Source organism: Dromiciops gliroides, chromosome 2 (assembly GCF_019393635.1).
Source record: "Dromiciops gliroides isolate mDroGli1 chromosome 2, mDroGli1.pri, whole genome shotgun sequence".
Classification (NCBI taxonomy): domain Eukaryota; kingdom Metazoa; phylum Chordata; class Mammalia; order Microbiotheria; family Microbiotheriidae; genus Dromiciops; species Dromiciops gliroides.
Genome location: NC_057862.1, coordinates 466,205,277 through 466,231,957, shown reverse-complemented (window position 1 = coordinate 466,231,957; position 26,681 = coordinate 466,205,277). Strand labels below are relative to the sequence as shown.

The following is a 26,681-nucleotide window of genomic DNA, read 5'->3' as shown; positions in this document are numbered from 1 at the left end:
GCTAGGTGGAGCAGTGGATAAAGCACTGGCCCTGGATTCAGGAGGACCTGAGTTCAAATCCAGACTCAGACACTTCCTAGTTGTGTGACCCCGGGCAAGTCACTTAACCCCCTTTGCCCCGCAAAAATAAAAATAAAAAAACCCAAAAACATGAATATATATGGTCTTGTGATCCTAAACTGCTGAAGTCTTTAACTAAAAGGGAGTTGGAACAAGAACTGGCCAGCCAAGATCTGATACTGCTCTACTTCTGTTCCTTGCTCATCTGCTTCAGAAGGTTGTCTTTGGCTGTGAGGGTCTGAGCTTGTGTTGTTGGGAGATGGAGGTGGTCAGAGGGTATGTAACACATGGTGATTAAATACTTGCCACAAAGCTCCCACCCAGACCACCCTTCCTCTCTCCTTTCCTGCTCAGAGTTAGGGGTGTGGGGACAGGGACTAGCTGGCTCTTCCTGCTACTCTGGCTGAATCTAGAGACCCTGACTCCTAGGGAGGCTGAACAGGAAAACTCTGCTCCACTAGCTGCCAAGCTGAAGACCAAGTGTGTGTATGTGAGTGTATGTATGTGCATGTGTTTATGTGCATCTGGGTGTCCTCGTGCATGTGTGTCCACATTTGTCTGCTTTGTGCATATATGTGATGTCCTGTGTACACATGTGCTCACATGTGTATGTGTGTCTCTTTGTGTCCGTGTGTGTGTGCATGTATATGTGTAAGAGTGGCAAGGTCTGTGGGCATATATGGGAGTGTGCTCATCTAGATCTCCTCTGTTATTCTCCCTCCTACATCTGTCTCTCCTTTTCTATTCCCACTGGAACCATCCTCAGATAGGTCCTCATTAGCACTTGCCTGAACTATTTCATTGGAGGTTATGTTGTAGTGGAAAGAATGATGGAGGCAGAAGATATGGACTCCAGACAGACTCCAATATTTGCTATTTGTGCAATTCAGGGTAAATCACTTAGTCTCTTTGAGCCTCAGTTTCCTCAATTTTATATTCATGTTACCTATTTCACAGAGTTGCTATAAACATCTTGTAAACATTGAAGTGCTATAAAAATGTGAAGAATAATTCAAGTAAAAGAAATGAGAAGGGCCAAGATTTATAGATTATACAGAAGTCTCACATTTTTAGATCATAAACACTTTCATTTAAAAAAAAATACTAGATGCTAGGAAGGGTAAAGACACACAAAAATTCAAGTGAAGTTGACTACATTTTAATAGAGAGAAAAAGTTTTTTATGGACATGAGAGTTATTCCTGAGGCAAGTCAGACCATCAAATCATTATGGCCATGATCAGAATTTAAATGAACAAGAAAAAAGAATATTGATGAGAAAAATATGTGGCATACAACCGAAAAGACTAACCCTGAATGGTTTAAACAATCTATTGAAAAATAAAAATGGGAAAGAGACAACAGAAATTACATCAATATCAACTATAAAAATTTCATCTAGAAGTTAAAGCAATGTAAATTAATTGTTTCAAGACCACCAATAAAAGAGAAAAAAACAATTAGCATAAGTGAGCAAACACTTGACTTGCTAAACCAGGGCTGCCAAAGGCAATGCCAGGTTTGAATATAAATCCTTTTGTAAAAATCTTACTAAGAAAGATGATAGGTGACTATGAGCAGTGCTTTCTCATGAAACAAAGAGAAACAATAGAAGGTAAAAACCAGTCTAAAGAAAGTTTGGCAAGCTCTCCATGTAAGCAAAGTCATCTCAAGTGCATGCAAGGATGAAAACAAAAAGAGGACTACAAAAAGAAGGAAATAGGAAAAGATTTGCAAAAATCATTATAATAAACTATTTTCTCAATCAAGGACAATGGAACCACCACACTTGGACACTTAGATCACCGTCCCTGAGGTGCTTACAGAAGTATAAACAACTCTAAAAAGTACCAAGATGGGGGGCAGCTAGGTGGTGCAGTGGATAAAATACTAACCCTGGATTAAGGAGGACCTGAGTTCAAATCTGGCCTCAAACTCTTGACACTAGCTGTGTGACCCTGGGCAAGTCACTTAACCTTCATTGTCCCACAAAAAAAAAAGAAGAAAAAAAAAAAGAGTACCAAGATGAGAAAAGCGATAGAATTAGATCAAGTATTATATAGCAGGGATCAGCATTAGACTTGATACAACTATGGCTATTAAAGAAAGGATTTAAAAAGTTATCTAAAGGAAAGTATGGGGGGAAGTCAGATCTCACTGATTCAAGAAAGAAAGAAAAAAGGTGACAGAAAAATAACAACAACTACTGACCTACTTTCCCATCTATACAAAGTCTTTATAGGAAGGAATAAACTTTCACAAAAATGTTCAACAGTGGACCACATTTTTACCATCCCACAACTCCCTGAAAGATTTTTGAGAACATAAGATTTCATGGTATTTACTGTTTGTTGATTACAAAAATGGGGGGGAAAACGACTCAGTAGAACAAAATACCATTTTACAGGCTCTCATGACAAAGTGACTTTCGTACACATATCAAGATCATTCAAGATTCCTTGATACTTATGATAGGAATAACCCTATTCAATGACCCTTTTGGGATCAATGTACAGTGAGGCACAAAACAGGGAGATACATATGTTATGAGCCTGGGGTACTTCAGAAGTTTTCTGGGGGAAATCAAGGAACCTTCTCCTTGAGAAACTAAACCAAAGGACAGACAGACACACCTAAAGAGATAAGCAGCACCCAATCTGGACTGAGTTAGCTCCAGGACCACCACCCTTTATTCCAGTCTCCCCCACCCCTCAGGGAGATAAGATTAGGTGTGGCTGCTGCCTTTGTGGCATGAGGGGGACAGAGATGGCTTGTGAGATCCAGAGCCACCTCTCACCCAACTTATCCCAGTCACCACCAGTGGAGGACGGTCCTCCCCCAATAAGGGAACAGTCAGATGTCTGTGGCTGTCTCCTGCTCTTAGAGATAGGTATCTCAGAGAACCATGTCTCTGTGCCATGCCTTCTCCGCATGAGAAGTCCAAGGACTTCTCTCTTGGTTTCCTTTCCCTAGTGCCTCAATAAAATATTATTTTATTCTAATTGGATTTATGTACAAGAAGGTGTCATTCTTTAAAGAGGAATTCCTAAGAACCCCTACGTCAAACCCCCATCAATTTCCCCCACAACACATGTATACTCAAAGTTATTCACTTTGTGCTGGAGTTCCTGCAACACAGAGTATAGATTAAGGAAGGATTCCTTATGGATATGTTAGGTCCCTCCAGATACCCTTTCTTATGGATAACACTAATATTGATTGTGCCACACCCCAAAACAATTACAGTCTCCAAAAAGACATCTTTTATTGTTCATGTCTGACTCTTTGTGACCCCGTTTGGGGTTTTCTTGGCAATGATACTGGAATGGTTTGCCATTTCCTTCTCCAGCTCAATTTTACAGATGAGAAACAGAAGCAAACAGGGTTAAGTGACTGGCCTCGGGTCACCCAGCTAGTCAGTATCTGAGGCCAGAATTGAACTCACCAAGATGAGTCTTGGGGCAGCTAGGTGGCACAGTGGATAAAACACGGGCTCTGGATTCAGGAGGACCTGAGTTCAAATCCAGTCTCAATCACTTGACACTTACTAGCTGTGTGACCTTGGGCAAATCACTTAACCCTCATTGCCCTGGAAAAGAAAAAAAAAAAAAGATGAGTCTTCCCAATTCTAGTCTCAGCACACCATCTACTTTGCCACCTAGCTGCCCATAGGAAGACATCTATCATCACTCAGAAGAGTTTGGCATGTCCATCCACACAGGAAAAAACAAATGGATGTTGCCCAGATTTCACATGCATCTAAATGGACCCCCTACAGAGTTCACACAACAATATTTATATCTTGGATAAATAATACAGATGGAGAATGAGCTGGGCTCAGAGTTAAAAAGGAGAAGAATGGGTTGAATTGCCTTTGGGAAATTGCAAAATATTTTTACTAACTCCAATCTTCCCATAACAGCAAATACCCCCTCTCCTTTCCTCCTCTTTTTTTCTTTCTTCCTTTTTTTTTTTTTGCTGGGCAATGACGGTTAAGTGACTTGCCCAGGGTCACATAGCTAGTATGTGTCAAGTGTCTGAGGCCTGATTTGAACTCAGGTACTCCTGAATCCAGGGCCAGTGCTTTATCCACTGTGCCACCTAGCTGCCCCTCTTCCTTCCTTCCTTCCTTTCTTTCTTTCTTGCCTATCACATAGTTTATTTCCTTGAATTCAAAAGGGGCAACACAGAATCTAAGCCTCCTCTAATTTACAAAGGAATACTGAAGTTTTCCAGTTTGGGGATTCAAAAACAGAACTTCTCCCAAAGCAAGACAGCCTACTTTCACTGGAGGTAATTTATTTATTTATTTTTTAGTCTTTTTTTTTTTTTTTTGGTGAGGCAATTGGAATTAAGTGACTTGCCCAGGGTCACACAGCTAGTAAGTGTTAAGTGTCTGAGGCTGGATTTGAACTCAGGTACTCTGACTCCAGGGCCGGTGCTCTATCCATTGCTTCACCTAGCTGCCCCGGAGGTAATTTATTAAAAAAAAAAAAAGGACATGAAATACATTAGCACCCAAAGAGGTTTTAAAGAAGGGAGCCTCCTTTCATATGCAGTTGACATCAAGCTATGTTTTCTCCTTTGATTCTTCTCATCTCTTCTTGATTCTGGCCAGTGCTCCCTTTGAGAAACACAGGAAACTGAGTGGTATCTGAATCACTAATAGGAAAGGCACTTGAGCTAGCCTTCCTCAAGTTATATTCAATGACTAATAGATTATTGGACTGGCTCAGGGTTGCTCCCAAAGACCAGAGGCAGCGATTATATTCTCTAGATTGGCATTCTTTTTTTTTTTTGTTTTGTTTTTTGGTGAGGCAGTTGGGGTTAAGTGACTTGCCCAGGGTCACACAGCTAGTAAGTGTTAAGTGTCTAAGGTCACATTTGAACTCAAGTCCTCCTGACTCCAGGGTCAGTGCTCTATCCACTGTGCCACCTAGCTGCCCCACGATTATATTCTCAAAGAGGATCTATACTGATCTATACTGAAGCCATCAGTAAAATAGATGAACACTGTTCCTGGGCTCCAAAATGAGTTGCATGCCCTGGTTCGATGTAGAATGTCTGGAAATTCTGGTCAGGAGTATCCTGGGACACTAGTCCCACCCAATGGTGCTTCTTGTCAGTGTTCACATTGACAATGAACATTAGGAAAATCATGCTAATGATAATAAAGCACATTGGCCTTGGTCTCCTTCTGCTTCCTAGCCCATTCCCTTGGCTGGAGGAGACCTTTCAAAATTGGAAGATTCTGAGAAATCTTGCTTTTTTCTCTGGTGACATTTTGCTCTTGGAGGGTCTCCTTTTGGGCATCTATCTTACTATTTCTATCACAGGTTTCCCCAGCCCCAGAGAAAACTTATTCTGTGGTGACCTAGAAGGCTTACGAACCACACAGAAATTTCACTTCCTGCTCAATCACTGGCAACGGCTCTTTTGACTCGTCCAGACTCCACAACTGCCGGATCCAAGTTGGCATAATATTCCAGTCACTCTGCCGGAACAGGCTTCATGGACCTGTAATTTCAATCATTTTCCTCCCTTGGGCAAGGGTACGGGCTTGGGGCTGGGGTGGCATCAGCCTAGAGACCCCAGGTCATCTCTCAGCTGGTAGAAATGTTTGGGGAACCTCAAGTCAGGAGAACCAACCTGGCTCCTTATCCATCCTACACCCTGGGCCAAAGGCTCATCTTTTCCATACAAATATTTTATTCATCTTGTTGAAATATCGCTACCTCTATAGAAATCCAAAGATGAACAACATCACACAACAACAATAGAAATGGATGCATGGTAGGTATGAAAAAGCTGTACCGAAGACTCAACAAGGAACTCTGGCTAACTGGGGTAAAGGATGTCATCGAGGAATTATATGACAGAAAGAGAAGAGGGGTCGGTCACATGGCAAAGATGAAAGGTAGACACAGTACTTCATTGGCATCCTTGTGTATGCATCATGTTCCCCACTAGGCTACGAGCTACAAAAAGACAGGCATTCGGTCTTATCTAAATTCTTATCTAAATTATATTTTCCAGTGCCCAGTATAATGCTCTTTATACAGCAGGCACTTAATACGTGCATGCTAATTTAGTCTCTAGCTGCCATGGAAACCCAGTAATTGCCCTTCCATCTAGAGACTTGTCTTCTTTCTCATCTTGTATACTGGGGATGTCCACTTCTTTGTTCACCTAACCTGTGGCTGGAAAATGCTGAAATTTTTTGTCACAAGATGATTCTAGGACTTCAGAATCAAGAAGTCCCCTGAAAGTGGGAGCAGCATCAAGGATGTAATGAAAGCTAAGCATGTCAGTTGGGGAAGATGGAGTTGGAGAGACATAGATTGCTATGACTAGAAAACAACATAAGGAAGTATAGAACCAAGTATTAGAGAATGCAACATAGATTACAAGAACTATAGGAATTCAGAGCAAGAAAGGGTGGGCTGGAGTAGGCAGCAGAGATTTTGAGGAGATATATATTAAGATAGAGCAGGAAATATGTTCCAGACAGCAGATACTCCTCAAGTAGTAGGAGTGAGCATGGTATAAGAGACTAGTGTGACTAGTGTGACTCAAACAAAGTATCTGCATCTGGGAATAGTATAAGTTGGGTGGATAATGTAGGACTTGTGGATGTGTGTTGGAGAGCCTTGAATGCTGGACAAAAATCAAATGGATAAGAAGCCATTTTTCTTAAGCAGAGGAGTGATGAAAAATAAAGGAATTGTATTCAGGATGGATTAAAGAGAGGAAGAAACTAATTGGGGAAGGGGAAAATTAAGAAGCTCCCGCAGTTAATTCAGTTATGAGAACCTGGACTAGAATAGTGATAGTGGGAATGGAGAAAAAGGGAGGAATTTGAGAGATATTTCAAGGGAAGAATAAACAAGAGTTGCTGACTGATATGAAAGACAAAGAAGATGAAAAAGCTAAAGATCTCTCTTTTTTTTTTTTGAGGCAATTGGGGTTAAGTGACTCAAAGATATCTCTTAACAGTTTTAAGCCTGTTAGGCACAACTGTACTGGACTTTGCAGTACTTGCCCTTGATGGTGTTGGAAGTATTAATTCTGAAATTCTAGGTTAGGTTAAATAATCATTAATATTTGGTGTGCCAATCAATCAGTAATCTAATTAAGAACTATTTTCACCATCAGTTTCTCAGAGATCTCCTTCCTAAGGATCATAAACAGTAAATCAAACTGTAAAGGACACCTGCTCATTCTCAGTTTACAAAGAAGGGAAACTGAGGCACAGGCCAGGAAGGTACATGGACGTGTTTCAATAGAACCTGGGAGTTCCTACTTTATGTTTTTTAAAAAAAGATCTTTCCTCTAAATCCCTCTTTCAAGAGTCAAGATTCACAAAAAGAATGGAGCTATCATTATCTCGAACATACACATGTGTGTCTTACAGGAGGAGAAATGTGTGAAGTCAAAAGGGAAGTGTTATTTCACAGTGAGAGAACATGACTGGGAAAAAGGAACTCTGAGGTTCCACCTGCCTTATTCTATGACACAGAGACTGTGACTTCTCTCCTTTCCTCTCACGAAGCCCGGAAGTCAGATGTTTACCCTGCTATAGCCAGGATGAAAATTACGTCTCAGAATTATTAATAATGATCCCTTGTGCTTACGTAGGTTTTGATGATGTGCTGTCATTATATAATTTGATTTCTATAACATCTTTGTGAGGTAGGTAAGACAGATATTATAATCAACAACTTGGATAAATGTATACATATTACATGCTTATCACCTTAATAGATGACACAGAGCTGGTAGAACAGCCAGCGCACTGGATGACAGAGTCAGCATTCACAAAGAGCTCAAAAGGCTGGAATAGGCCAAAATGAGTAAGAGAGAATTAATTGGAGATCAACAGATCAGCTATACAAGTTCGGGATTGGAGAAGCACAGCTAAACAATAGCTTGTGGGGGAAAGATATGGGAGTTTAAGTGGATGGGAAATCAACATGAGTCCATGGTGTGGCACGGTGGCCAAAAAGCTCGGGTTCTCCACAGCATCCAAAATGAAGGCGGCAGCAGTCCCAACGCTCTCTGCTCTGGTCAGACCATGTCCAGGGTACTGCACTTAATTCTGGGCACCAGGTTTTAGGAAAGACAGACTTAAGTCTGTCCAGAGGAGGGTGCCCAGGACGATGATAAGACTTGGCAAATGAGAATTGGTTGAAGGAAATAGGGATAAGTGTCCTGAAGAAGGTAAGACTTAGGGGGAAAATGGTAGCTGTCTTCAAATATGTCCAGGGTATATGTCACATGCAAAAAGAATTCAACTCTTGACCCCTGAGGATGGAATGAGTTGTAATGAGTAGAAGGCACAGGGAGTCAGGTTTTCGGCTAAATATAAGGAAAAACTTCCTAGACAATTAGAGTTGTCCAACACACTAGAAGTGTTTAAGACAAGACGGGACTTTCAAAGTCAGATAGGACCTTAGAGCCCTCTGCTTATCTCTTTGATCCCTATTAGGCCTAAGAGCAGAGGGGAGGTAATCTTAGGAATAGGAACTAAAAACAATCAAATGGGTCTGGAAAAAAGAGGAGCAAGGACTCTCAAAGACAGTAGAGGCTGACTTTGCTATCAGGATATAGCCACATCTTTAGTTCCTCACTTCTGAGAGAGAGAGAAGTGCCTCTCCCTGTCATGACCTGGCCAAACCTCACCCCATACGCCCCAGACAGATCTACCTACCTGGCTACCTGACGCAGCAGTGAAAGCAGTAAAACTTGTTCATCTCCTCTATTAAGACATCACACAGAACACAATGCGCACAGAAACACACAATACATGCAAACACAAAGGAGTTCCATGCCTGACAAGCAACACACAGAGAAACACTGGCAGACATGCACAACATGGGCAGAGACATACATAGAAACATTACAAAAGCACATACATTCATAAAATAAAATGAAAACAAACACACATCTTCTATGAACAAACACAATGTCACCCACACTCACCACCCAAGCCCAGAGAAGCTTGAGTTTGCCCACTCAGGAGGGAAACCTGGGAACACGAGCACCCAGACACATATGCTCTCATGGAGCTTGGCATCGAGGCAACCCTGTCACTCTACAACTTAGGCCTGGGCGGAACTAAATTAGCATAGATGAAGAAACCCCCAGAGACACAAAGCCTGTTTTTCTGCTTCATCAGGATATTCTTCTAGACTATGGCAAACAGAAGATGTGCTACTAAACAGAAGGCAGAAAAATCAAATGTGTGTCCCAACTAATGGCTGGCACCAAGGGAACTGGACGTCAAGAGTGTCTTCAAGACAAGGCTCCTGAATGCATCAGCTCTATTCCAAATCTCTCTTCCCCTTCCCCTATGTCAGCATCGCCTTCAGTTCCATATGCTGGGGAAGAACACCTGGACCATTTTCAATTTTCTGGCACTTGTTAGTGACTTTGAGATGGTAATGTTATTAAACTGGACCTGGCTTTGCAGTATTGACAGAGAATGGAAAAAGGGGATGCCTACTTTGAGAGGCAGGGATGGTTGCCTCACAAACCAAATCAAGGCAACCTTGAGGATCTTCATCCTAGGACATTTTCTCATTCCTACTTTCCTTTTTTTTTTTCATTCCTACTTTCAACCTGACAGATTACTCCCTTTAGAATATATATATATATATATATATATATATATATATATATATTTTTTTTTTTTTCCCCCCCATGGCAATGAGGGTTAAGCGACTTGCCCAGGGTCACACAGTTAGTGTCAAGTGTCTGAGGCTGGATTTGAACTCAGGTCCTCCTGAATCCAAGGTCAGTGCTTTATACACTGTGCCACCTAGCTGCCCCCCTTTAGATTATATCATAACCATCACCATCATTATTATGACCAGTAAAGCATCTTTCTACTTTGACCTCATTTATTTGATCAAATTTTCTCCTACAGAAATGTGATTCAAAACCTGGTGACTAGAATATGTCGGTGAATATCAAAACTCACTGTGAAGTATATTCATCAAACCCTTTTTTTTTCCAGGTCTTCAAAAGGATTCAAAAGAATGCTTAAAAGTTTATAAGATCATGGGATTTAGAGATCATCTCGATAAAACAACCGCCCCCTTGCATTTTACAAATGAGGAAATTGAGGCCCAGAGAGACCAAGTGGTTTTCCCAAGGTCACAGAGTTAAGTAGCAGAACTAATATTCACAGCCCATGTCACCAAATTTCAACTCCAGGGCTGACACAAAGTCTTGTGAGAGACAGTTATTACTGAGCTCTGCTACTGCTTTGCTGGCTGGTCCTGACTGAGTTGGAACAAGAAGTCAGTCTCAAGAATTCCTATGGTGGGGCTATGTCCACTAGAACAGGCTGCCTCCTTTGTTTAATGGGTGGTTGGCTTTCCAAGGCAGGAATCTTGGTAGCTAATAATTACCAACAATACACTATGATTGTTACTGCCATAACTGTATCACATTTCTATAGCCAAGAGCATCTAATGGGAAAAGCTGAGTCTTCATCCTCATCCACGACTCTTTATAGTGTGAACACCAAGAAGGTGGTGAAAGAGGTAGATTCTGAGGCTATGAAGGGCTCCCCAGTGCCCCCAGTCACTTAAGTTGTTCTCTCTAAGACTGTCTTTCTTCTACTCTATACCTATTGTACATGTACCTATTTATAGATGATCTTTCCCAATTAGGATGTAAGCTCCTTGAAGGCATGTGTTGTTTTTACATTTTTGCCCATCTTTACATTATCAGCACTTAGCAGAGGAGCTAGCACATAGTGAGGCCTTAATAAATGAGGCAGCTAGTAAAAAGGATAGAGCACTGAGCCTGGAATCAGGAGGACCTGAGTTCAAATCTGGCCTCAGACACTTGACACTTACTAGCTGTGTGACCTTGGGCAAGTCACTTAACCCTCATTGCCCCTCTCCCCCAAAATTAAAAAAAAATTAGCACAGCATCTGACCTATAGTAGAGGACATTTAATAAATATCCACTTCCTTCCCTTCTGATCGATTGAAAAGGATGCATAGTGAGGAGATAGCTGAATGACTGGACCAAGGCTGCATAGCCATGAGAGAGGAATGAGAAAACCAAGAAATGTTTACTGAGTTCTTAACTATGTGCCCTGTTCTAAGTGCTGGGGGTACAAAGAAAGGCAAAACCATGGCACCCGCCCTCAAGGAGTTTGTTTTCTGACAGGTGAGACAATATGCAAATAGCGATGTACATGCAAGCTAGAGAGAGAAGACAGAAGGGGATCTCAGAGGGAAGGCCTTCATAGTAGGGGGAACTAGGAAAGGCTTCCTGCCATAGACACCATTTGACCTGAGTCTTGAAGGAGGCCAAGGAAGTCAGTAGATGGAGGTGAGGTGGAGGCTTGGGGGACAGTCACTGAAAAGTTTAGAGTCTGGAGATGGAGCGTCTTTTGAAATGAACAGCCAATAGGCCTGCAGAGCTAATCATCAACTGTTTGAAGTCTGCAAAGGGAACAGGTTGTGAAAGGCTTTATGATTTTTTTTTTTTTTAGTGAAGCAATTGGGCTTAAGTGACTTGCCCAGGGTCACACAGCTAGTAAGTGTTAAGTGTCTGAGGCTGGATTTGAACTCAGGTCCTCCTGACTCCAGGGCCAGTGCTCTATTCACCGCACCATCTAGCTGCCTCTATGATTTTTTTTAAATTTAATTTAATTTGGGGGGGGAGATTACATTTTAAGTTCTATGCTGTCTCCCTCCCTGCTCACCTCAAACGAGAGAAGGCCACCATTTGACATAGATTTATAAATATGTGTCAACCATACCACATGTACTTCTGTTTATCAGTTCTATCAAGGTGGATGACATCTTCCTTCATAGGTCCTCTATAGTTAATTTGAGTATTTATAGTACTCAGAATAACTTGGTTCACAATTACTCTTCAAACAATATTGCTGTTACTGTATACAATGTTCTCTTGCTTCTTCTCACTTTGGTTTTCATTATTTCATGCTCTGAAAGGCTTTATTTTGTTTTTGGTTTTTTTGGTGAGGAAATGAGGGTCAAGTGACTTGGCCAGGGTTACAAAGCTAGTAAATATCAAGTGTTGGAGGCCAAATTTGAACTCAGGTCCTCCTGAATCCAGGGCTGATGCTTTATCCACTGCACCACCTAGCCGCCCCTTGTGAAAGGCTTTAAATGCCAAACAAAGCATGTTATATTTGATCCTAGAAGCCATAGGAAGCCACTGGAGTATGAGTGGGGAGATGGCATAGTCAGTATGTATGAGAAGCATTTGAAAGAAATTGAGGGAAGAAGTAGAATTCTCTGGCAGAAGTTTTAATTTACAATGGAAGGTGGAACTACGGACAGGACATGGGTTGGTTTTCTCAGGGGTAACTATAACCAAAGGGCCTTAAGTTTTGGCAAAATGTAAGTGAGAGCGTAGCCTCAAGAGCTGGGGAGAGCTGGGTCACTTTAGGTTAATATCATGGCTACCCTGGCCTCAGTTTCCCCATCTGTACCATGGGAGAAGCCCAACCCTTTGAGCTCTCAGGATGAAAGGCTCTTCAGTGGCAAAGAACATGGCTACCTGTAAAATTGGGTTAATGACGCCACTCGCTCTCTGGCTAGTGAGGAGTCTGGTCTTCTTTGAAGATGAAACATGCTCGACCCTAATGAGGAGTCAGTTGTTGTAGAATCAAGACTGGGCGCCAGCTTCCCATGGGCTCTATTAAAGACCACTAATCAGGCCCCACCCTGCCTGAGTAGCAATAGGCATGAGGGTTTCTTAAATAACTTGAACTTTTCAGTTCACGCAATATTCAGGCAAAACAAAATACGACACAGGTCATCTACCCCGTTTGCTCCTTGTTTGTTTGCCTTTACTGGGGCAGTATTCTTTTTCCTACCCCATTTTTGATGAGCTTATTCGACATTTTGCCCTGCAGGGCAAGGAAACAGAGCTCCAAGGAAAGGAAAATGTGCAACAAGAAGGAGAGATTGAGGGGGTGGCTAGGTGGTGCAGTGGTAAAGCACCGGCCCTGGATTCAGGAGTACCTGAGTTCAAATCCGACCTCAGACACTTGACACTTACTAGCTGTGTGACCCTGGGCAAGTCACTTAACCCCCATTGCCCCGCAAAAAAAAAAAAAAAAAGAAGAAGGAGAGATTGAGTCAAATGTGACAATGAGAAAGTTTCTACCAGGCAAGTTACTCAAAACCCCCTCTCATGCTCTTCTATAGAGTCTCCTCTATCCCCCATGACATACCCCAACACTTCAAACCCTGTGCTTCTGTGTACCCGCTCTGATTCTGTTGTGAATCCAGCAGGCCATTTTCTAAAATGGTGGCCATTGGTGGCCACCAGAAACTTTAATCTTCTATATGCAATGGAAACCAGCAGTCCCTTCCCTTTTGGCCTTTTAAATGGATATATTCTCTCATTAGGAAGGCACTAACAGGCAGGCAGTAAAGCCAAAAATGATAACCTGCTGACTTGGAGATGGCAAAGACGGGTAAGAAGCACCTATGGGAGGCTGCTGAAGTACATGGTGGTGGTACTTTATGAATCTTTATTACATACTTTGCCTTCCTTTCTCTCCCTCTTACCTTCCTTCTTCGGCCATTCCCATTTTTTTTTTTTTTTATGATCTAGGCCTGCCTCCCAATGAGCGTTGCTCATCCATGCTCATGGCATCCAGGATTAAAGAGGCTGCTTATACATGAACTAAAAGCTAACTTCATCCATTTCGGGATGAAGAGCTACCTTTGTCCTTAAGTGGTCAATGATGGGTCCTGCTTTTTTAGAAACTCCAGCGCAAGCCTGGAATTCTAATAAACAAGTAGGTCTGGTTTATAGATAATACTTGGCAAAGCAGAATAAGGACTGGAGGCAGCTGTGACTCTCCTGGGAAGCAGCAGTCCCAGAAATGTGCTGAATATCAGGAAGAACTGAAAGATAATCTCCTCCAGGTTTTCCCAGAGGAGAAGCCTACTCCAGGAATGATCACATCTCCTTAATGGTCCTATATTCATTAAGTAATTAATTCATTTATCTGATTTGCAAAAAGGATGCCCAAAGGCTGCACCTTTGGATGAATTGAAATTAACCTCAGAGAAGGTTTCTCTGAACGGGCTGCCTACCTAAACTTCCAAGAAGTAAAAGGGCCAGGGCCAAAGCCAAAGGGCCTGATCTAGCTTTGCTACATTTGACCCATGCAAGTACCTTGGCTCTTTAGGAATGAAAAAGGTGGGGGCCCAGAGACCCTGGGATTGGATTCCTTCAGTCTTCATAAGGTAAAGCAAGTATCTGCACCCCCTTACATTTCAATGACAAAACTAGTTGGCTCCTTATCTTTTTATTCCACCCCTAGCCAGCTTCACCCAACTCCCTAGGCCTTACTTGAAGACTAACTCATGTCCCGCTGTGAAAGACACAGTAATTCACATGTGTGGTGTCAGGGATCCACTCGAGTCTCCATGCCTAGTATATACTATATTGCCTGTCAGTGTCTCCATGAGGGGGTGTGTACAAAGGTACTAATTACAGGCTACAGAGCAGATAATTAGCACCTCCTCTTAATAAGGGAGGCAACCTGTTAGTATCTGCCCTGGAATTGCCTCAGGGATTTTTTTTTTTATTAAAAAAAAAATTTTGGTGAGGGGCAAAGGAAGGAAAGTAATGGAAACACATCATCCCATAGAGCCTTACTACATACAGGTCTTAGCGGCTGAGAAGACATGCAAAGGGCTCACCTCCTGATCTAGCTCCGTGTTGACTTCTAGCTGCTGCTTCTGGTTTTGCAAGGCTGGTGAGCAGGCAACCAAGTATTGCCCTAAGGAAGATGGTTTCATGAGGCCCAGGAGATGGCAGAGCAAGGGCAGCTGGAAAGAAGAGGAGAAGGAGGATGTATCATTGATGGGGTGCTTAGAGATGTGCACTGAGGAATTCAGGAATCCAAGCAGGAGCCCACAACCAAGCAGCTTCTTTGTTCTTTTTTTTTTTTTAATCTAGAAGCTGAAAATTGCTTTCTTTAAGCCCTAGGAATCTAATACATTATCAGGGACAGGCAGCAGAGACTTGGAATCAGAATTGGGTTCAAGCCTTAGCCCTGAAGCTTAATAGCTTCCTGATCCTAGATAAGTCACAACCTCTCCCAATCTCAGTTTCCTCAGATACAGACAAGGGCTAAGAATGCTTGTGCTACCTCATTTATGAGGGATGTTTGTAAGGAAAGTGTGACAGGGTGGAATGTTCAATGAACTTGAAATCAGGAGACCTGGATTCAAATCCTGCCTCAGACACTTATTATCTGTATGACCACGGGCAAGTCATTCAAAGTATCTGCACTTCTGTTCCCTCATCTTATTTATTTATTTTTTTTTTGCAGGGCAATGAGGGTTAAGTGACTTGCCCAGGGTCACACAGCTAGTAAATGTCAAGTATCTGAGGTCGGATTTGAACCCAGGTACTCCTGAATCCAGGACCGGTGTTTTACCACTGCGCCATCTAGCTGCCCCCCACCACCATCTTATTATAAAACAGAGCTTAAAAAGCCAAATAAATGAATTATATGAGAATGATAGTATTTACCTAGGAGAGAAGCAAGTTGTAAATTCTAAAGCGCTATACAAATGCGAGGTATCAAAGAAACAGTGTGGTATATATAGTGGAGAGGGGACTAGAGTGGGAATCAGAAAATGTACCTTTGAATTCCAACCCTAGGGGGTAGCTAGGTGGCTAACCAGGTACACAACCCAGTGTATGTGTAATACACTGGATACAGCAGATAAAGCACAGGTCCTAGAACCAAGAGGACCTGAGTTCAAATCCAGCCTCAGACACTTGACACATACTAGCTGTGTGACCCTGGGCAAGTTACTTAACCCTCATTGCCTGGCACAAAAATAAATAAATAAATGAAAATTAATTCCAACCCTGCCTGTCTGTTCTTGGACAAGTTGTTAACCTCTTTAGGTCTTGGTTTACTCTAAATTTATAACTCTAAGAATGAATGCACAGGGGCAGCTAGGTGACGCAGTGGATAGAGCACTGGCCTTGGATTCAGGAGGACCTGAGTTCGAATCCAGCCTCAGACACTTGACACTAGCTGTGTGACCCTGGGCAAGTCACTTAACCCTCATTGCCCTGCAAAACCAAAACAAAACAAAACAAGAACGAATGCACAAAGGTTATATCGAACCCATGGGATTCTAATCCTATACAAGTAAAAGTAGTGAGTCTGGAACAACAAGGTCTATAAAGAGGGTCTCTGTCGCTGGGTAAATGCTTTCTCCTTTCTTTGCTGTTTTCCTCTAAATTCTACATTCCAAAAAAAAGGGAGACAAATGAGAAAACACACTCTATCTTAGTACTTGGGTAGAAGGTGTCAGACAGCATCTAAGTATATAATCTAACCATCAGTCTAAACGCCTAGGGGCATGTAGCCTGGAGCTTACAAACTGACAGGTGATAAGTTCACTTGGGCAGCCTCTACTAGTGGGAACCCTTGATCTCCTCGGGCTGAAAACTGGAAGGGGCTGACTAATTTCTCGGAAATTAGCTCCTCAGTGTCTGCAAAAGCAGACAACAAGGCTCTGGCTTCTCAGACATTATATGAGATGGAGAGGGAGGAGCAAATGGGTATATAGGAGAGGAGAGCTTGTCAGGTCCACAAATGCAACTCTTGTGAGGGGGGCGGGGTATGGGTATTCATACATTTCCCAGTCTCCTCCACCCCAGAAACCTGAATCCAAACTACTTGTGCACACTATATCCACATGGTTGTTCACGATCTAGAGTACCACCTTTCCCCAAGTCCAGCTCCCCAGCTCACCCCGAAGCCCCTCTTCTCAAGTGCACCTGGCTGCTTCGTCATGATTCAACATGACTCACTAGGCAGACACTCAACTCAGCACCTATCCACCAGATTGCAGGTTTAGACAGCCAAAGTCTCAAGGCTGCTAAAGGGATGAAATTGTGGCTAGGTGCCAGGATCATCTCCCTCTCCTTCTCCCTCTCCCTCTCCCCCAATTCTGTGGCCCTAGAAATGGTGCTGTGTTCTTGAGCAAATCATCTATCTTCCTTCATGAAAAGGAGGAGGAGGGAGAATAAGGGAGCGCTGACTGGCTATTGTGATGAAATAATGAGAAGCTTGGACATAACATTGACCTGGCTCTGCACTCAAACCACTCAAGTCTCAGTCCTTTGGCCCGCTCTTAGAAATCTGGGGAGAAGTTTCTAAAATACCCTTGTCCGTTCATTTCTTACAACTGCACAAGCCTTAGATTTTTCCCTTCAAGACAAAGAGATTAAAGGAAAGAGAACTAGACTGTTACACATACACGACCCAAACAGAAAATATATTCCTTCGGTATCATGGTCATTAGCATCATTTCCTTTTGGCTTTGCACTGTGCAAACTCACTTTTACTCTCCAAATGGTCCTAAACTCCATGAGCCTACCCAAAGGGGATGGCACATATTCACAGGCGCCTCACTTGCTCCCATTTTCTTCTTCTTGCTTAGTTAAAACAGCTTCAATCAGATCAGCTCACCAAGCTGCTTCTCCCTGTTATTTGCTATTGTACTTGCTGATTGCTTATTCTTTTTACATTTCCCGGCTGTGGGTATAGCACTAGAGAGCTGAATTAAAAGGATGAATCATTTAAGAAATAACCTTACACACACACACACACACACACACACACACACACACACTCCTACCTGCAGTAAGCTTAGCGTAAGGACTTATTTTGGCTGTGACAGGTATTGGTAGAGTTAGGGTACAGATTGTAAACTGCCTGAAGTTGTTAGACGTCGTGCCAAACATTCAACCATGAAGAGCAAACAACTCACACCAGGAATCAAATAATTACTCAAGGAAAGAGGCCTCCCTTGGCTGGGTTATTATTTTCTATTCTGGAATAAGGAAGATGAGTTTGTTTATCGTAGCTCTCATGATGATGCCAAGGGTGGAATGATCCCAAGGTGGCATCAGCACTGATGCTGGATCTTTCCAAGATAGAATGATTGTTTGTGATCTCATACCTCATCAGTCACCCAATAGCATGACTACCTTGACACAACACACCACTTAATATATGAGATTAATTCAGTTTTCCAATTCTATTTTAAATTCAATTTTGTTTTATCTTCAGTTCTGAATTCTCTCTCTCTCTCTCTCTCTCTCTCTCTCTCTCTCTCTCTCTCTCTTTCTCTCTCTGGGGCAGCTAGGTAGCACAGTGGCTAAAGTGCCAGCCCTAGATTCAGGAGGACCTGAGTTCAAATCCGACCTCAGACACTTGACACTAATTAGCTGGCAAGTCACTTAACTCTCATTGCCCCACCAAAAAAAACCCCAAAAAACACAACCATTCATATACCACAACTTGTTCAGTCATTCCCCAACTGATGGGCATCTGATTAACTCTTTATCTAGATCTCTCCCAATACCACAAAACCTGCTCCTACGTAACTCCTTTTTACTTCAGTTCATTCCTAATTTCCTGGCTATACTGAATTCTCTCTTCATGCTAAACCACATGGATTCAACCACTTCTCTAATACTCTAGACTTTCCTCCTATTGTTGATATCTTGGACTCTGTATAAGAATCATAACACATCACAGTTGGAAGGAATTTCAGAGTAATTCAATGTCTTTGGAGCAAAAACCCCATTTGCCACATACCTAACAAGTAGTTAGTCTTTGCTTTGGAGTCAAGTGAGAAGGAATTGACTAACTACATAAAACAGCCTATTGCATCTTTAAATAGCTCTGGTTGTTAGAAAGTTTATTCTTATATCAAATCTATATTATCATCTCTTCAATTTCAAACCATTGCTCCTATTTCTGTCTTCTGAGACCAAGCCAAACAAATTGAATCTCTCCTCCACAGGATAGCCCTTAAAATAACTAAAGACAATTATCATGTTCTTCCCCTCCCCATAACCCCAAGTCTTTTCTCGGGTTCTCAGTTCCTTCAACCAGGAATCCTCAGTTTTCTCATAAACTATAACTTTAACGTTCTTGACCATTCTAACTGTCCTCAAGAAACTCTCCAGCTTAATACAACCTTCCTAAAATGGAGAGCCCATGACTAAATGTAATGTTCTAGACATGGTCTAGACAATAGCACTAGCCCTTTCCTAGTCCTAGACACAATGAATCCTTCAATGTAGACCAAGAGTGCAGTAGGTTTTCTGGCTGCCATACAACACTACTGATTCAGTTTGTAGTCTACTAAAACCTCATGAACAAATGGAGACCCACACGTTTGTTGAGGGGTTAAGTTTAGTTCCTCTTTTAAAGAAAAAAAAAAAAGGAAGAGGATAGAGATGTCAAGCTCTTGGCTGGTGAGCTGAACTTTGATTTCTGGCAAAATTCTAAACATATCATTAAAGGATGGTTAACAAGCATGTGGAAAAGTCAGCAGCGATGACAAATAGGCAGCAAGAACAGTTCATGTCAGACTAAGCTCATTTCCCTTTTTTGACAGAATTATTAGGTTGATAGTTCAAAGAAATACTGTAAATATACTTTTAAAATTTAAATTAAATTAAATTTTTTTTGGTGAGGCAGTTGGGGTTAAGTGACTTGCCCAGGGTCACACAGCCAGTAAATGTTAAGTGTCTGAAGTCAGATTTGTACTCCAGGGCCGGTGTTCTATCCATTGTGCCACCTAGCTGCCCCACTATAAATATACTTTTACTAAATTTTATCAGAACATTTGACCAAGTCTCTCATACTATTCTTATGGACAAGTTAGAAAGTTGTGAACTAAACAAAAACAGTCAGGAAGAAGATCCAGAAATGTTTGAATAGTTGAACCCAAAAAGTAGTCTTTAATGGCTCAACATGACCTTGGAAGGAATAAAGAACTTCAGTTTGAGGATCTTTGCTTACTCTTTTTTTTTTTTTTTTTTTTTTTTTGCTCTTTATTTTCCAGTTACATGTAAGGGTACTTTTCAACATTCATTTTCATAAGATTTAGAGTTCCAAATTTTTCTCCCTCCCTCCTTCCCTTTCCTCCCCCCTCCACAAGATTGCAACCAGGTTATATATGTACAATCCACAAGTGTTCTTTTTATCAGTTCTTTCTATAGGGGTGCATGGTAAGCTTCCTCATTAGTTCTTTGGGATTGTCTTGGATCACTGCATTACAGAGATTAGTTAAGTCATTCACAATTGCTCATTGAACAATACTGCTGTCACTATGCACAATGTCCTCCCAGCTCTGCTCACTTCACTATACATTGATGTTCATTAGTCTTTTCAGGTTTTGGGGGGATCATACTGTAGCACAAGACCATTCCACTACAATCATATAGCACAGCTTTTTCCATCATTCCTCAATTGATGGACATTCCCTTGATTCTCAATTCTTAGCCTCCACCAAGAGTTACTATAAATATTTCTTGTACAATTTTCCCCCTTTTCTCTTTTTCATGATTACTATTATAAACTGTTTCCCTTCCATCCTATTCCCTTCCCCATGATATTTATTCTATTATCCATCTTCTTTCATGCTATCCCTCTTCAAAAGGGATTTGCTTCTGTCTGTCCCCTCCCTCACTCTGCCCTTCCTTCTTTTGCCCCTCTCTCTTTATCCCCTTCCCCTCCTATTTTCCTGCAGGGTTTCTTTGCTTAGTCTTATGCCATTTAAAGTTTAACTTTTGGTTTTTTTTTTTTGTTTGTTTTGTTTTTTTTGTTTTTTTTAAGTGAGGCAATTGGGGTTAAGTGACTTGCCCAGGGTCACACAGCTAGTAAGTGTGTGTTAAGTGTCTGAAGCCGGATTTGAACTCAGGTACTCCTGACTCCAGGGCCGGTGCTCTATCCACTGCGCCATCTAGCTGCCCCTACTTTTGTTTTTTAATCAATGACATGGATAAAGGAATAGATACAATGTTCATCAAGTTTGGAGATGACAGGAAACTAGGAGGGATACTTGGCAGGATGGAACATTGGAAAGACCCCTCTCTCTAGAGTGGTTCTGCTGCTTAAAATCTATGGGAGCTTTGGCAAGTCTCTTCAATTCTCTGGGTGTCAGCTTCCCCATGAGGTCCCTTCGCATTCTTGATCTCTGATCCCATGATCCTACAATTCTCCTTTGAATAAGGAATCGAAAAGATCTTAATAAGTCAGGTCAAACTGAATAAGATGAAATTTAATAGAGATAAATATAATATTACACTTGGGTTTGAAAAATTAACTGCCGAAGTACCAAATAGGGGAGGTATGAATGGAAGCTGTTCAGCTAAAAGAATAAGATTTCGTTCTAGTGGACTGCACGATCCACAATGAGTCAACAGTAGGATATGGCATCCAAAAAAGATAATGCAAACTTAAACTGCATTAGGAAAGGCAAAGTGTCCGGGACTCAGGAGGTGATGGTTCTGGTACACTCTGCCAGCTTAGCATTCTGGAAGGCCCAGCCAAAAGCATCCTGCCCACATAAGGCATTTTCTTATCAGCTCCCATGCATCTTCTCACTAACCCCAAATTATATTGGTTTTACTTTGTATATATTTTGTATATACCATAGTATGTGTACATATTATTTCTCCTCAGAATAAGATTAGCTCCTATAGAAAAAGGACTATTTTTAGTACTTGTCCAGGGGTGTAAAGCTGATCATTATATTTCCAGTCTGACCATTTACACCTTAGAAAAATCAACAAATGCTGCAAATCAAAGGCTTGATTTATTGTTCTGTTGATTGTCTAGACTTAAGAAGGTGATTGATAAAATGGTAATGATGCAGATTAAAAGTGTGTTGTGTATACTTTTTTCTTTTTTCTGGAGCACTGGTTGTTAAACATTTACCAGGACATCTTTGCTTATAGCCCTTCTCCCTTCCTTCTGCCCCAAAGTATTTACCTGGCACACAGTGGATCTTTAATAGCATCTCTTTGCTGATGATTCAGAGAGGCCCATATTTCCTGCCTATAGGACATCTCTATTTGGATGTACTGTCATTAAACCCAACTTATACAAAACAAAGTTGATCACAGAACATCGGGACTGATGGAGACCTTAGAGATCTAACTCCCTTAGCTCACTGATGAAGAAACAACAGCCTAGAACTTAAATGACTTGCTCAAGGTCATACAACTAGTAAAAGGTTGGGTCTTACTAGGACATGTGTCTTCTGATGGCCCATTGTGTTTCCTGTGGTGTCATACTGTCTCTTCAACTTCACAACAGCTCCTTTTCCCTTACTTCCTGTTCCTGTCCATGTTATACCTCATTCTTTTAAGTTGGTCAGGCTAAAAACGTTAAAGCTATTTTGGGGTTTTCATTCTTCAAGGTTTCTCCTTCTCCTGGTTTCTTCCTTTGGTTTCTTCTTCTTCAACCCCTTTATACCATTTATCGCTAAGACTTACATTTCTTCCTTTGAAATGTCTCTTGGAATCACTTCTTCCTTTTCACTTCCATTACCTCCAACTAGGCCAAGTACTCAATCATCCCACACTGAGATCCTACAACAAGTCTCCCATCTAGTTTCCCAAAATCATGTTTTTTCTCCATTACTATAGCATTGCCTAGTGAGTCGTCTTCTTCTTTTTTTTTTTTTTAAAGTGAGGCAATTGGGGTTAAGTGACTTGCCCAGGGTCACACAGCTAGTAAGTGTTAAGTGTCTGAGGCCAGATTTGAACTCAGCTACTCCTGACTCCAGGGCCGGGGCTCTATCCACTGTGCCACCTAGCTGCCCCATCTAGTGAGTCTTCTTAAAATCAGGGTTCATCATGTCTCGCTTTGGATAAAAAATTTATGACTGTTATGTTAAGTTCAAATTCTTCTGCTTGACTTTCTTTTAAAGCAGATTTCAAGATTTATTGAAGAGAGCAAACCCAGATACCTAATTTTCCTTTTTTTTTGTTTGTTGGTTTGGTTTTTTGAGGCAATTGGGGTTAAGTGACTTGCCCAAGGTCACGTGGCTTGTAAGTGTCAAGTGTCTGAGGCTGGATTTGAACTCAGGTACTCCTGACTCCAGGGCTGGTGCTCTATCCACTGTGCCACCTAGCTTCCCCTTTAATTTTCTTTTTTAAAAAATTCATTTTTAAATTTTTAGTTCCAAATTTTTTCCCTCCCCCCAGCCTCTCCCCTCTCATTGAGAAGGTTTTCTACTGGACTCCCCTATAATCTGACCACACTCTACCTATCCAAATTCCTTGAGGGCATGTACAACACAATATGATCCATTTATATCACTCTAACACAGAGTTGGACCCATGGTAGTTACTACTCTAGAAATACCTATTGTTTAGTTTATAGGTCACTAATAAGTTGTGAGTTTACCACTTTACTACTCCAATGTTCATCTCCCTCCCCCAATGTAGAATTCTTCTATTCTTTACATTTAAGCTGTTATACCTGGCACAGAGAATTAGATGTGAATAGGGCATATTGAGAGAGTTTCAAATTTCCACTTTGTTTCAATCCTAACACTTACTTGGGCTCTTTCCTTCCAAAGAGGGGGGACCTCTGTCTGTCCCAGTAACCGGGCAATGATCACAAGGCTGAGTTGACCTCGAAGCTGTCTGTGGGAAAAGAAAAGAAGGAAGCCTTAACTATGTTTAGAGGCCAGGAGAAGGCAAGGATATCTAGGGAGAAAAAGAGAATGCAATCTATGGGAGATAAGGCTTAGTCATCAATTTCAATGCCCAAGGATTTTCTGCAGTCAGCAATACATATAAACCAAGATGCACATTTAACATTCCTCTATTCATTCTTTCATCCATATCTCCCCTCCAGGGTTGTGCCAAACTCCTGCTGTTCCTGTAGCTGAACTCAATTCCCTGACCCTATTCCTCTCATTTTCCTTCCTAGCTACAACACAGTACCCCTAGCAGAACAGCTAATCCTGTGGTCACAGAGTCCTAGTCCCCCGGAACAGAAATCAGAGATACCAGAATAGAGAAGGGAAGGCAGAGAAAGGCAACATCTCCATTCTTTCTGCCTCCAGCTGCTCTATAATTACAATTCTTTCAGCATCCCCACACACTTGTTGCTTTCTCATGAGGTACCAGATGGTAAGATCTGGCACTCACTGAAGAACTCGTACATCCATCATTTTCCCATGACATGACCACAGCCAGAGAGGCATCTCAAAGCCAGAAGTTCAAGGACCAAATTGGAATGACCTAGACTAGTACTCAGCTTCTCCTTTGGGTTGACCCTGGGTAGCATTCATTTAATTCACACCAAAAGAATCCACTTTACCGAATGGACTGTAAGGAGAATGCATTACTGAATGTTAGTGGAGATATTCTGCAAAAGCAAGAGAAAAAGAACCCTGTTACTTCTGCCTCAGTCTCACTTGTGTGCCCTTACCACTCACCATAATGGGTATTGTAGGCCCTATAACTTCTCCTGTAGGCCCTGATGCAATTGAGAGGGCCTCAGGTAATGTGAGGACCAGATGTAAAAGTCTTCCTATTACAGGCAAAGCATAGGCCCAGTGTCCAGGAAACCAGTGTAGCCATAGCCATAATGATAGTAACACACTGAATCTCCATGGAGCCCTTCCAGCTCATACCCATTTTCGGTCTTTAACTCTTTCTCACCATGTGCCAAAAGGGTAAGTGGGGCAGAAAAGGTGGGAGTTACCTGCCCAAAGTTTGGGCCAAAACTGAGCTTAGGATCCAATAGGCTTCTAGCCCCAAACTAAAAAACAGGAGCACCTCATCCACTCCAATGCTCCTGTTTGATGGGTGCCTGGCACTCGGGACTCCCTCTCCTAATACTCTTCTATATAATCCCTCAGTCTTCATGCTTTCTAAAATTCTGTGATGTCTGTTTGTGTTTTTAGAATGGGCTGTGGTAGGGAATCTTTACATCTGTACAGCTGGGAGGGAACAGTACAAACAAACAGAACAATCTTGGGAGAGGGGATCAACAACAGCAAAAGAGGATGAGTTAAGAAAATCAGTTCCAGCTCATTTCTGGCTGGGAAAAGTTAGAAAGTGGACTGTTTAACAAAGTAGGGTTTTGGGGAAGAAAAAAAAAAAGAAAAGCTCAGACTTGACTATTCTGACACCGTCCTAATTTAGTATGTTCACCTCTTTTTTTATAAGCATGCTTTATTGTTGTCCATTATATTTACACAGTGCTGATAGGGCCCCGTAAAGCCCTCTGAGAGCTAGGGAAGGGTCACTCTGTCCATCTTGCTGATTAAGGGCCCCAGAAGTTCAGAAACCCCAGTGACCTGCTGCACTGTTGCCAAACAAGATGTAATGTGGACAATCTGGAAAATGCTCCTCAGTCATCTACGGAAGCGCAAATTACACATTTCTTCTTCATTCCAATGGCCAAGCCTACTAGACCTCACAGTTCTGTCCCATGCCAGTCAGGAGCCTCAGCTGTTCTCGGGGGGTGCTCAGAACAGCTGGATTGAGAACTGTGGTGGGAGGTAAATCCAGTCCCTGGGTACTGCTTCTCCCCAGTCAAACCCAGAGCCAGAAGAGTGCTGGCATCTGGGAGCCATTAATCTGAAACCCCAGGCCTGCACTGAGTTAATTAACCCAAATGTGGGTAGGGAGGGGTGGGGGTAGGGAAGGGTGGGAGAAGGGAGGGGTAAACAGGGAGTACAGGGAGAAAGAGCAGACCAGAAAAGAAGTGCTGGGAGGGGGGGGGGGGGATAGGAAGTGATTCCAAAATAAAGCAGAGAGAGAAGAGGCGAACCCAGGGCGGGTCAGGACAGGGCTGTCTTCCAGAAATGGAGAAAAGGGATTGGAAAAAAAAAAAAAGGATGAAAAGAAACCCACATCTGAGCGAACAGAACTTCCCCCCTGCATTGTACTCTACTGCCCACCGTCTTTCATGCTATTGACTCCTAATGCCTTTTAAACAGTCTCCTTCTTTCTCATGTCCCCGCTGGGACAAAGAAATGGGGGCAGGGATAATTTTCCTATTTAACAGATGGGGAAAACTACAACCCAGAGAAAAAAGGCTTCTACAAAGACAAAACACCAAATGTGTCAAGTGGCCAAACGGGGGCCAGATCTATGTAGGTATTCTAAGTCCCAGCCCAATCTTTGCCTTGCTGGTGTCCTCTCTCTCCAATTATGAAGACAGTCCCCACCAGATAACTGCATGCCGGGGACAACTTTGGAAACGACTGTTAGAGGACAGCAGGGAGCAAGAAATCTGCCCAGGGCTTTTGCTGGTCAAACAGCTGTGGGTTCTCTCCCTCAAAAGCTTCTCTGAAGGCTCCACCCAGCCTCCTCCAGCAGTAGTGGGGGCTGGGTCTCAGAGGAACTCGGGATTGAGCAGTCTGGAGGCAAGAGAATTCAGAAGCAATTCAAACAACTTTCATATAAGGCAACAGGATGCAGCAGACCTCTAAACGCATGCACCAGATCCAGCCCAGCCTCTGCCTTCCCCCCTGTCACTGAGGGCCAGAGCTGTTACACAGAGGGTTCTTTCCTCCATGAGACTGTGACAGATTCACTGAACACTTTCATGCTATCACGGGGAAACTGAGGCAGGAGAGAAGCAGCTTTCTCACATCCAGAATAGGAAGTAAGAATGGGGAGGGAAGGCCCCCACTATTTCCAGCCGTCCTGCGCCTCCACTGCTGGCAGGCAGAGAAGCCTTTTATTCAGCTCCTGTTCCCTTTCCACACGTTTGGTTCCTGGCCAGAGGAGAAGGCAGCC

The 26,681-nt window shown here is 42.3% G+C and overlaps 1 protein-coding gene across 1 annotated transcript in view; it reads right to left on the bottom strand.

The window, feature by feature from the left end:
- The window catches only part of FAM178B (family with sequence similarity 178 member B), a 119,576-nt gene that overhangs the window by 15,524 nt on the left and 77,371 nt on the right, over positions 1–26,681 (bottom strand). The window contains 2 exon segments of the mRNA XM_043984969.1: positions 14,777–14,905; positions 23,477–23,564. Coding sequence (XP_043840904.1) covers positions 14,777–14,905; positions 23,477–23,564 — 217 coding nt within the window.